Source organism: Lagopus muta, chromosome 18, assembly GCF_023343835.1.
Source record: "Lagopus muta isolate bLagMut1 chromosome 18, bLagMut1 primary, whole genome shotgun sequence".
Taxonomy (NCBI): Eukaryota; Metazoa; Chordata; class Aves; order Galliformes; family Phasianidae; genus Lagopus; species Lagopus muta.
In genome coordinates, this window is record NC_064450.1 from 5,504,447 (window position 1) to 5,516,475 (window position 12,029).

Here is a 12,029-nt window from a genome sequence, read left to right on the forward strand (position 1 = left end):
CTGAAGTACTGCAAAATTTTTCAGGGAGGAAAAATGACTGCTATTGCTGTTAAAAACTGAGTGATGTGTGGAGGGGGAGGTATGTGGGCCAGCTGATGTTTCACCTGACCTCTGCTGTGTATCTGTGCTGTTTAGGCTTCTGAACGAACACGGGTACCTCATTGAAGGCTATACAATTCTCCCAATGAAAAAAGTGAATGAACGCATTCCTTACAAATACTGGATTTCTTGTGGTGAAGGAGAATTTGAAGTTATTTACAAGAAACCAATGGTAGATATTGTGAATCGATGCTTGTATGTGGACCGCGAGTTGGTCAACAACGGAGGTGAGCTTTTCTTATCTGCATCTGCATGTTGTGCTGTTCTGTGGTCTTCTGCTAGCACCAAGGGGAATAGCAGTGTCTGGAGCTGGGCATTTAATGGGTCTGCTGGTACTCCTGCAAACAGCTGACAGAAACCGAGGCACGAGCAAATGATGTTTCTCTCAAATTGTTTTCCTGTGTTCTTGCCTCTCGTTTATTCCAGAATGGCACCAGTATGATGACATTGTGTGTAAACAGCCTTCTATAATGAAAAGCTTGTGGAATGTTGTTCAAAATAAGAACAAAGATGTTGTGAAAGGGAAGAAAATAGCTGCAGAAATCATGTTAGAAAATATCTTCAGCATTCTTGGAACCTGGAGCTCCATCAACATGAAGAACTTCCTATGCCAGCTAAAGCAATTTTACGTTGTTACGAAGGACCCGTGTGTGTTTGATGGAGTATATAGGAAATGGAGTGAGCTGGACTTCGGACCACAGCAGGTGATTTGTTTTAATGGATACTAAAAGGCAATTTGGTGGCAGAGCTTCGGTTTTGTTCTTGAGTTTGGATTCATTTTTGCTTTTCCAGTCGGAAGGTTCGCATGATGACCACCATGGATCCTTTCCTGCTGACTGCCGCTGTTCACCTTGGGAACTTTCCATTAAGCTTTTGCAATTAATTGCAGTTCTGGATATATCTCACACTGCTAAAAGCAGAGAGATGACGTGGGTTTTGCCTCTCGATATTAATTTCTTCTGCCTGTCCTAAGAGCTATTCTCTTAGGAGAACCATCAGACAGGATTTCTGTAGTCCTTTCTGCAGCTTCTTTCCTGCTGGCTACTGGGGAGAGGCCACAAGATGGCACGCTGGCCTAGCAGCTCTCCCTGGCTGCCCACGCTCAGCTGATAACACAGATTTCATGCCTGCCTGCTTTCAAAAGGCTGATTTTTGGTAGCGTGGTGCATCACCCAGCATCACAGTATTATGAAACCTTCTGGATGTGCTTTCAGAGTAGCTTATGTGGGCTGTAGGTGTGGACAGCCTTCTCTTCTCACTGCCACAGCCAAGTCTGAGTCCACTGGGTAACAAACCTGCTCACTCGTTAAGGCTGGGGCACGGAAGGGCAGCCTTGGTGTAAGACTGTTGGCTCACTCGTTGCTTTGGAGCCCTGCTCTGTTTCCTTGGCTCTCTCCAGCTCTGATCTGTTGGGTGTGGGAGGGCGCACAGTAATTGAACAGCGCGACCTGGGAGCACAGAGGTGGGCATAGAACAGGCACAAGTGCTGCCGTGATGTTCTGTGATGATGTGATAATGGTCTGTGATGATGGTCTGTGCTACGGCTGCTTATGTCCTGGTGTCAGCATGGTTGTGTTGTGTAGGGAGTATCAAGGATCCTAGCTGTGACAGAAGGAAATAGCTCCAAGAGAACAAGACTGACTTTCGGGGGGCTAATGCTCTGCTTGGTTTGTTTCTTCCCTCCTTTCTCTTAGGTGAATGATTTGATGCTGCAGTATATCAGGAAAATAGCCCACCCTTTCCTTCTTCCAGAGGGTGCAGAAGAATCACAGAAGAGTGTGATTGTGAGAAGTAAGCTAGCTCTGGGGCTCACCCTGCTCACCGTGGTCGACTCGTTCCAACTGCCAGCATCCCAAGAGGATCTGGCTGGCCTGTGTGGCCTCTTGTGCTTGGAGAAGAAGTCGCATAAAGCCATAGTGGATGAATTTCATCAGACCATAGAGGTCTTTGTGGGTGTTGTAAGGTATGTATGTTGCTGGTCCACTGACTAACGGGACTTATTTTGTTACAGTGCGATAGGTAACAAGTGCAGCACCCTGTGATAAAAACAGGAAGGGATCCAGCTCTTCAGTTTCATAGAATCATGGAAAAATCCAGATTTGAAGGGATTTCTGGATGTTTCTGTTCTACCTTCCTACTCAGAAATACAGCTAACATCCAGGCAGGGTTGCAGTCAGGATATGGAAACCTCCAGGGATGAAGTGGCACAACTCCTGTGCCATTTCCTGATGTGAAAAATGTTTTCCTTCTGTCCAAACAAGATCTCCCTCTCTGCAGCTGCCTCTCCAGAAGCCTGCTGGATCCAAGCTATTGTTTTTTTCTTTATATTTAAAATCTTGTTATCACTTTCTGTCAAGCAGTTCCTTATCTCTTTGCTGTTTATCCTTACAAACTCTGATCAGTATCCTCACGTGCTTACGCCTTTAAATGCCATATCTGGATTGCTCTTGTTTCCTCTGATGTGCATCATGCACATGGTTTGTGTCAGTTCTTTCTTAAGGCTGACTTGGACTCTTCTCTAACTGCTTATCTGGCACTCTTAAATCTGTAGTTCTTTGCTTGCACAGCTGCAGCTACCAAACTTCCTTTTGGAGGCACTGCTTCAGCCCAACCTGAACCTGAGGAGGTTGGAAATTGTCACTAAAATGCGTGTTCATCTTTATGGCTCTGCATCTCTGTCACTCAATCCCTCACTGAGTTGTGGGGGCTCATGTGGGATTTGTGGGTGAGCCATTGGCACTTCTTAACCCCTTATCTGTAGGGTTTGTGCTGGGGCAGTTGGGTGAAATTACAGTTATGAGTCTTGAACTCTTTATACTCTTCAAGAAAAATAGGATTTAACTAAAATAATTACGAGAAGTTATTTGAAGGTCCGTAGTGAGGTTGAGGTGTAGCCTTTTTTCTTTATTTTCCTTTTGTTTCTTCACAAGGGCATTTTTTCTTCCTGTGAGAAGCTGTTCTGCTACTGTTTTGTTTGCTTCAGTATTTTCAGGTTGAAACTTCAACTGATAAACTTGTGTCAGAGATGCATTGATGGCAAAGTAGGCCAGTGGGTGTGGATTCTTCCTCTTCTGCACTTGTGTACTGATCCTACACAACACAACTGCTGTGTAATGGATGAAGATGGCTGGGCTGGGCTGGGAGGACTTCCATTTGTTGAAGCAAGGAAGAATCATGATGTGTGAGTTCTCCAAACCTACTGGTTTTACACAATGCCTTGACCTTGCAGTTGGTGATGGTTGCTTTACTTCATCTCTTTATCGTTCTCTTGTATTTAAAAAAGAATAAGAGATGCAGCATGCTGATGGTGGGTATTTGGGACACACAAACACGGTCTCTATTGGTTGCTCAAAGCCTATGGTGTGCAGTGAAGCTGTGCATTGTGTTATCTTTCAGCCATAAGCCAGCCCTTAATTCTACAGGCTGCAGAGCATCTTGTGGGATTGGTTCTGCCTGCTGTGAGTTACAGCAGTTTGATGTGCGTGGTGCAGGAGTTGAGCAACACGTGGAATTTATTTCTATTGAACGTCTCTGTTGCTCAATGGTTGGGTCCTGGGGTCTCTCACTGATCTTCAGCTGCAAATGAAGAGAATTGCTTGAGTCAGAATGAGTGCTCTCTGGGCTCCATGAGCCTTCAGCCTTTTGTACTGTGAGAACACAAAGACTTTGTTTTGCTTTCCATCCAGGGGGATCCTGCTGGAACTCATGAAAGAGAAGAAATACCTGATGGAATTGGATGTGACTCTGGTCAAATCGTGGATGTGTGTGCTGCCCGCGGAGAACCTTGCTGAATTTGTTGAAGAGTTCTCTGTTGATATACTGATTTCCCTTCAGGGTGTTTCTTACAGACTGCAGAATGCTGACCCTTCGTGCAGGAAGTCTGAGGTTTGTCTCTTTGTTGCTTCATCTGGCAAGGAGTAGAGGGGAGGAAACGTGGTTGGTAATGAATCGGAGCACAGCGAGCTTAAAACTTAGCTAAAGACAATTTGCTCTGAAGCAAAGTGGGAGGGTGTGCATGAGCAAAAAGCCTCACTGGAATAGAGGAGAGATGCACCTGCTTACCTGGGTTTGCTCTTAGTTACTGGTGGCAAATGCTCTCATGCTGGGATCCCTCTGTGCTGCCTGAAGCTGGTTTTCTGCACGGTCCTTGGGGCTGCCCAAGGTGCTGCTGATGTGAGATGTTCTCCTGCCTGTTGTGAAAACGTGTTTGTGTGAAGACAAGAGGGGTTCCTTATTGCATTTGATAGCAATGAGCTTAAAGGCTCTAGATTGTAAGAAGTGTGGCTGTTCAGAGAAATAATTGTCTCCTATAAGTTGAATCTAACATCCAGGAACACAATTTTAGCAGTTTCATTTGTATGAGGGCGTTGGAAAGCTTCCTCTTTCACTACGTCCTCCTCAGTTAATGAGAAGCCAGACCATAGAGGCCCTTCTGTGGTATAATATTTCTCTCTCTTCATTCTTAGGTACTTGTGAAGCTTCTGAAGATGCTGCTGTGCATCTTGGATGGCGAACGTGCCAGGTAACAGAAGTACTTCTCTGTCAGGAGAACAATCTTCATCCTGTTTCCATGTGTATTATGGGATTGCGTGGGATTATGCTTGATTAGCTCGGGCGTGTGCATTGAAATCTATGGATAGCAGGGTCCTGCGTTTCTACACCCATCAAACTGAAGCTTTTTCTGAAGTCTATCTGAGGGAAGGGTTGCTAATTGATGCATCGTTAGATTTGTTTTTTCTTTTTCCTTCTGAACAGCAGATAAATTCTCATTTATTCCTGTCCTCCAGAGCTCTGCAGGCTCGCTCATGGTTGCTCTGCCTGACCTGCTGCTTCAAGCTGCACGAGAGTGTCTGCAGGTACATGAAGAGGGTGCTGGATTTCAAGGTTCCTGCCACTTCTGCTATGTTGGTGGCAAAAGTTGCCAAACTTCAGCCCACAGAAGTGAGTACCAGGCAGTCATTCATGGCTTGTCAAGAGTGGGGTGTCTGGAAATGTGACAGCAATGGTATAACCAACTGGTTTGGGGTTGTATCTGTTCTCATTTTGGTAACCTTGGTCCTCCAAATTAACACAGTAATGTGGTTGGTATGCCCAAATAGCTGTGAAATCACTTCAATGGTTTTTAATATTATAGAATATTATAGTTATAGTTTTAATATATAGTTATAGAAAATAAGATCAAGTGCTTAGGCTTGCTGTCATGGGTTCCTTTCTGTCTGTCTGTCCACTGGCTCTTCTGCAGGGGGGGGGGGGCAGTTATTTCTCCTCTTTATATTTGTTCCCTGGAATGGAAGTTGATAAGTTGCCTGTTTGTAATCTTTGCATTTCCAGCCTCTCTTGCTTTTGCTCAGTTGCTGGGGGGTTGCACCCACCTCACATGGCTGTCTGATGCACGTAGGCCTTTTCTTTCAGAAATATTTATTTGAAATCAGTTGCTGTCCCGCTTGAACTGATCTTCCTTTTTTTCTTCACTTGTGTGCAGCAGGTTCTGAGCAATGAAACAGCACTGGAAAATCCATTGGAGGAGGTGCTCAGTGCAACCCTAACACACGCTCGAGCGTGGTTCAAAAATGCTCTAAGCCAGAAGTTGCTGAAGGAACACTACCGCTATGTGGTGTTCACTTTTAATACTGAACCTGAGGTTTGTCAGCTTCCATTAATCAGAATGAAAATATTTTATTGTCGCTTGACTGTATAGTCTGAGTGCAATGAGGAGCATTGCTGCTGTGGCTGGGGAGGGAGTGAGGCAGAAAGAGGCGACGCGACAAGCTGAGGCGTATCACAAGCTGAGATGCTCTTCAACTCAGCAGTTTTATATCAGCACAGCAGAGGGCTGTGTTGGGTGCTTTGAGGCTCATTTTGGGCTTTTTCTCTGCTGCTCTGAGGGGCAGTGCTGGGATGATGATCTGCCCCTTGCTGGTGTTTCCTGGACATGTAATTTGCTCACTGGGCTCATAGGGTCCTCCAGCACAGAGCAGCTCCTTACAGCCTCAGCCTGGGGCAGGTGCCAGTATCAAGGTGGGAGCTGTTTATCCACATCTCCTTTCATAATAGGGGCACGTTGGGGCTGTTTGGGCTCAAAGATCACGTTCTGCAGCTCCAGAAGGGATTTTTTTTTCCTTGGAATGGAAACATCTGAAAGGGCTGCAGGCTGTTTGAGGAGTGCGGACTCCTCAGTGTAGTGATATTCTCCTGATTTGAGCAGTAGCATTTAGTGTTCTGGGCTTGCTTGCTTCTTACCTGCAGGCCTGGGATGAGTTTGTGAAGATCAGCTTTCCAGATGAGCAGTTCACTGAGAGATGGAGGAGCACTCTGCTGGAGGATTTGCAGAGAAGGATTCAGGAGGTACTGGGAGCCGTGGGATGGATGGTTTTCTCCTGTGCCTGCGGAATAAGTTCTAGAGCCTGAATGGGCACATGAGAACACTGGCTTTTGTCATGCAAATGGACACTGTTGCTACAAGCCGTGTTCTGGAGGCTGAAAAACTGGCCATGAAACGTGAACTACAGCATAGTGTGCTGTGTTCCTGGTGTCGGACTGCAGGGTGCTGACAGCCCGGCTGCTGTCCTGCCATTTTTGGCGTTGACTGATAGATATCCTGTTATTTTAAAGGAATTCGTGCACTTTGAGCAGTTACCACCCCATTAGTTTTAAGGAAGTGTAAATTACCACTCGAGGATTTGCAGAAGCACCCGTTATGTAGGTGCTGTTATGTAGGTGCTGCTGTGGGGCTCTCAGCTGCACGCACTGTGTGGGTCCCTTTGAAATTGAGCCATTAAATCTCCTCATCTGCTTTCTGCCTTGGCTGTAAAGATTTTTTTTCCATCAGAAAAAAGTAATTCCTGATGGAAACTCAGATAGGAGAGACTTACTGCCTACTTCAGAGGGAAACTAGGAGATTTTTCCAGCATTTATGCTTAATCTTTTCCAGTCCCTGGTAAGCGATACACGGCCAATGCTTGGTTCCACTAGGAAGCTCACGTGTTTGGCTTAGTTCCTGATGTTGTCTTAATAGCACTCTTACAGAAAGAGAAAAAAAAAATGTTGGGAATTTGATGAGTAATCTCTTGTTTACCCTGCAGGAGGATCCAGTTAACCAAATCTTAGCTTACTGCTGTCAGCACAACCGACTTCAATATCTCGACCGTTCCATTGGCTGCTGCTTTGAAAACTGTGCCATAGAGGCTGTTACTGCAGCTTGTCAGGTATTGTTTTCCCTCAGGGCAGGAAAAGCCTTTCTTTTTTCAAAGAAATCCTCTGTAGGGATGCATGTTGTGATGGAAGAAGTGTTAGCTACCTTTTCCTGATGGCTTGAGTTGCTGTGGGCTGTTTTAGTTCAAACTGACCAGAGTATGGCCAAGAAATCGGGATCCGCTTACACAAAGTCCATGAGAAATATCTGCAGTGCTCATCACGTCGCGGCTGCTTGCATCACTCATGTCATGTGGCTGCTTTAGAAAGCGCCTCAGCACTGTTGAAATCAGTGCCTGCTCCTGAGACAGACCTGGCACAACCCAAAATGCTGATGTGTTCCTTCCTTCTGGTGTGTGTGCTTTGTGCAGACCCAGAGCAATCTCCTGGATATGATATCTTCCTACAACATGGACAACATGCACCAGTTCAGCCAGCTGGTGTCAACTATCATTGTGAAGTCATGGCCCAGAAAGATTCAGAGTTCTCAGGATGATTTTGATGAGATTTTGCACCACTTGCTTACATGGCCTGACATCAGATATATCTTCAGCTTTAATGGTATGTCTGTGTGTTCTGATAGGTTGCTGCTACCTAAAAATGCAGGTCTTTGTCATGTGAGTGGGTTGAAATGTGTTCCATGAGTTTGGGGTACGGGAAGGTATCTGAAGTGCTGTCCTGAGGTCCTGGCAGTTTCTGTTGAGGTAAATGTGGAGGATCAGAGGATGCTGTGTTGAGTTCATAGGCTTTTGGATGGGGATTCAAATGGGAAATTGAAATACTCTGTTTTATGACATAAAAATTAGGCAGAAGCTATAATTTAGTGAAGCAGGACTGATCTAGGTTTTCCACATGTTGTTTCTTGAACAGGAACAAACACAAAGCTCCAAGAGCAGCTTACAAACGAAGCAAGAATTGTAATGGCCAAAGCAGACTCTGTGTTCATGAGCATCACCGATGACCTCCAGGAAGGGAGCATCCTCATCAAACATCTGGAAGAGATTTTTCAGCATGAGAATCAGTTTATCTTTATCTGGGAGCTAAGTAAGTGTGCTGCTCAGGGTGGCCTTGTGGGTTTGCTGCATGGTTGCAGTGACTGATGGTGCATTCTGTTAAGATTACTTCAGTGATTAGTTACGCTAATTAGGTGTTTCAGCATTTATTAGTGCTGCCATTCTCTGTATTCTTTGTGTAGAGCTCACAGCTCGTCCTGCCTGCATTGCAATGTTGGTGGCTGTGCTGATCCAACCCTGAGCTACAGGTGCAGAGGGGGAAGTACCATCCTAGTGACCGCAGATGGGTTTTCTTTCAGAGCACAAGCAGCTGTTAGATGGGCAAAAAGAACTGCTGAGACAACTGAAAGAAGTGCTGCGGAGGAGACGAGAAGAAGTAACACACATCATGGAAGAGAAGAAAGCAATAGGAACCTTTCTGAACATGTGTAGGAGGGTGCAGGTGTCTGTGACAGGTAGTGCTTTGGGGAAGCAATCTTCAAGTGGTGGCAACACCAGAAAATGCAATTTTTGTTGAGAACTACTGAACTTTTAAAGCAGGTTTTATTCTAAAACTATAGGAAGAATGGGGAGGGATGGGGAAAATAAACCTGGAGCATCTGGGGCTGTGGGTGAGCACTTGTGTGTCAAACGGTGTTTGTAGGGGTCTGCTGACCCTACGTGCATTGCTTCTTGCAGCACAGATTAGGTGAATTAAGGCTCGTATGGGTGAGGCATCTGACCTCTGACCTGTCTCTATTTTAAAGTGTATGTTGGTGAAGTGGATCGTCAACACTCAGAAGATCTTCACTCAGAAAAACTGAATAGAGTTGTGAATGTGGGAAAGAGACCCATACAGACCTACTACAGGCTGAGCCAAGAGCTGAAAGAATGTGCCCAGAAAATGCACACTTTTAAAGACAGCCTGATCTTCCAGCAGTTCTGGGAGGAAGCTGCCATGGAAGCAAGAGAGGATTATGATAGTTCAGACGAGGAGGAGGCTGTTCCTGTAATGGAGCTCGATGATGTTCTTGATGAACTAATCTCCCCTTGCTTTACAAGTTACAAGAGGTTGTATGAGGATCTCAGGTCTGGAAGTCTCACTCTGTCTGAAGTTGATAGAATTTTTCGGGATTTCACTGATCATCCTGAAGATATCAAAGCAGAGCTGAACATCATCTGTGAACTTCAGCCCGAGGAAGGGAAGCGTTGGGTTGATCGGCGTTTCCAGCAGATCCAGCAGTATCACGAAATGCATTTAACTTTTGATGCTGCCAAGATTATTGACAATGTCAAGGAGAGTTTGGACCTTTCTGGTGACTTCAGTGTCCTGGAAAACTTGCTGTACATGGTAAGTATTTGTTCTTTCAGCTCTCTGCTGTCAGGGTGTTGGCTGGAGGTTTCAGTAGAGCTGAACCTTCTTGGTTCTGTGTGATCTGTCAGGCCAGTCTGTGCCCTAGAATACTTATTTGGGATAACTGTAGTGTTCAAATGAAGTGCTTGTGTGTAATCTTTCTTAAAAGAGAGAAGATGTATTCATCTGATGTTGTTTGGGGTATGTCTTTGCAGAGGGCTTTCCTTTCCCTTGGAAAACAGGCTGTATTTCCCATTCCCAGAATGAATGCTTGTTTCTGCTGCTTGCTTCGTAGACAGAAGAGCTTGAATCGCGCAAGACACAAAAACTGGACTTCATCAGCTCTGAGCTTATACGTGCCAAGGAACTTCTGCAGGGGATCACTGTGAACCGTCGGGAATGCCTGAGGGAGCTGGCCCAGCAGAAGGAGTTTGTCTGCTGGGTCAGAGAAGCACTGAAAGGTGTGTGCTGCTCACCCTGAAATTAGGCAGATGGTACCAGAAGGGATGCTAGTTTGTGTGGGGGGCAGGAGGAATGCCGTGTCCCTGACCCATCTGTTTTATGCTTTCACAGCTTCTGTTATTACAGTTACCAGCATCCCTCATGAGTTTCAGCATGGAACATGCTGTGATGTAGCCCCTGTAAACGTGCCATTGTAGTCTTGTGCTGTACACAGTGGCTACCATGATACAGAGCAGGGCTTGGTCTGGGCACTGTAACTCCTGCCACTGTTGGTTGCTTAAGAGAACAGAGGTTATCTGTGTAACGGGGTGGCAGCAGTCTGAATTCTGTGTCTGTCGGGTCAGTTGTCGTACTCTGACACAGACACACACCCCTTCAGTCCTGGCTGTGAGCCTGTGCTATTCGTGGTAATGCAGATAGAAACCAGAAGCCAAGGATGCTGTTAATTCAGGTGAAATCCTAATGAAATGGGTGATGGTATGGGTGGAGGAAAGCTGCACTGGAGATTTTATTCAAAGGTTCTTTCTGCATCTTCTACAAAAGTGTTTCAGGAAACTGCAGTAAATCCACTTCATTCATTCCTTATTCACATGTTTATCTCATTGAAGATATAAACGAGCTGAAGGTCTTTGTGGACTTGGCCTCTATTTCTGCTGGGGAGAATGACATGGATGTGGATCGTGTGGCATGTTTCCATGACACTGTGCACGGCTATTCTTCCCTGCTCTACGAGCTGAGTCAGGAGTCGGGGTTTACTGACTTCATGCGCTGCTTACGAAAGCTGTGGCGAGCCCTGGACACAGATGAGAATCTTCCCAAAAAACTGGTGAGTTCTGCTGTGGCTCAAAGGCTGACTGCAGCAGCTCTTGTTATAGGAAAGGAAATATCTTACATTCACGTAGCACAAAAATTCACTGCAGCAATTGTTGCTCGTATAGCACAGGTTTCTTCAGAGTACTGCCGAGGCTTTTAAGCGTGGCATGGTGTAGTTTTGCTCTTTGAAAGAGTTTGATGGTGCAGAAGAGGGAAGGCAAATGAGTGGGAACTCCATTTTATTCTTTGCAGCAGGGCAGTTCTACGGTTAGAGGCTCTGAAGCGCTGCAGGCTCTGTTCTGCAGCCCAGTGTTGGTGAAGAGCAGCTGTGCTGCAGGGTTGGGCTGTGGCCCTTTTCTCCTTCCCCATCCTGAAGCTCTCTGAAGCCAGCCCAAGCTGTTTTTCCTGAACGCAGATAGAGGCCTGGATAGAAATGCCAAGTCAGAGTGATAAGGGCAATGCCACGTCTTCTCTCCCCACAGCGTGCGTCAGCTCAGCACTTGGAGTGGCTGAAAACAGTGAAGGAGAGCCATGGGTCTGTGGAGCTGTCATCACTGTCCCTGGCAGCCACCATCAACAGCAGAGGACTGTACATTCTTGAAGCACCAGCTGATGGCCGTAAGGTGAGGCTGCTTCTCTCTGCTTGAGCTGCTGCTGTGTCAGACTGCTGTTTTCTGATCAATGTCACCCACAGGCAGCACTGCTGGCATGTCAGTGACTGTCAGAAATGGGCTGTAACTTCACTGCTACTTTACATGGTTTCTTTTGGGGGACCGGTGGCTCTCAAGTGCTCTTCTTGCTGCCTCAGCCATGGAACCTCATTGCACGTCAGCACTGATTTACTATCTGTTAGGTTTGTTTGGACAACGTCCTGCACCTCACCCTTCTGGAGAGCTCTGATGATCACAAACTGTCGTGGAAGTACTCTCTGGCAGAGCTTCGTGAACTGCAGAACAAACTGATGCTCATGTCAGCAAAGGGAGAGCAAGGCCTGGAGGTGGAGAAGTTCTCTGAGGTCAGATTTTAAACCCAATGGCTTATTGGTGTTGAAGCTGAGGTTGCATTTTGCTTGAACATCAGCTTTTAGGACTGTGATTTACAGCTGAGTTCTGGGGCTG

At 46.0% G+C, this 12,029-nt stretch overlaps 1 protein-coding gene across 6 annotated transcripts in view; it reads left to right on the forward strand.

The window, feature by feature from the left end:
* The window catches only part of RNF213 (ring finger protein 213), a 48,662-nt gene that overhangs the window by 5,865 nt on the left and 30,768 nt on the right, over nucleotides 1–12,029 (forward strand). For 5 of the 6 annotated variants that reach the window (XM_048964725.1, XM_048964724.1, XM_048964723.1 and 2 more), the window contains 18 exons: nucleotides 136–326; nucleotides 526–803; nucleotides 1,794–2,062; nucleotides 3,083–3,280; nucleotides 3,786–3,984; nucleotides 4,566–4,621; nucleotides 4,887–5,040; nucleotides 5,582–5,740; nucleotides 6,346–6,444; nucleotides 7,182–7,304; nucleotides 7,662–7,851; nucleotides 8,161–8,334; nucleotides 8,603–8,758; nucleotides 9,050–9,633; nucleotides 9,932–10,097; nucleotides 10,707–10,924; nucleotides 11,394–11,534; nucleotides 11,765–11,926. In XM_048964725.1, the coding sequence (XP_048820682.1) occupies nucleotides 136–326; nucleotides 526–803; nucleotides 1,794–2,062; nucleotides 3,083–3,280; nucleotides 3,786–3,984; nucleotides 4,566–4,621; nucleotides 4,887–5,040; nucleotides 5,582–5,740; nucleotides 6,346–6,444; nucleotides 7,182–7,304; nucleotides 7,662–7,851; nucleotides 8,161–8,334; nucleotides 8,603–8,758; nucleotides 9,050–9,633; nucleotides 9,932–10,097; nucleotides 10,707–10,924; nucleotides 11,394–11,534; nucleotides 11,765–11,926 (3,517 nt within the window). The remainder of the gene's footprint in view (nucleotides 1–135; nucleotides 327–525; nucleotides 804–1,793; nucleotides 2,063–3,082; nucleotides 3,281–3,785; nucleotides 3,985–4,565; nucleotides 4,622–4,886; nucleotides 5,041–5,581; nucleotides 5,741–6,345; nucleotides 6,445–7,181; nucleotides 7,305–7,661; nucleotides 7,852–8,160; nucleotides 8,335–8,602; nucleotides 8,759–9,049; nucleotides 9,634–9,931; nucleotides 10,098–10,706; nucleotides 10,925–11,393; nucleotides 11,535–11,764; nucleotides 11,927–12,029) is intronic. The other variant, XM_048964727.1, reaches the window with a different exon arrangement.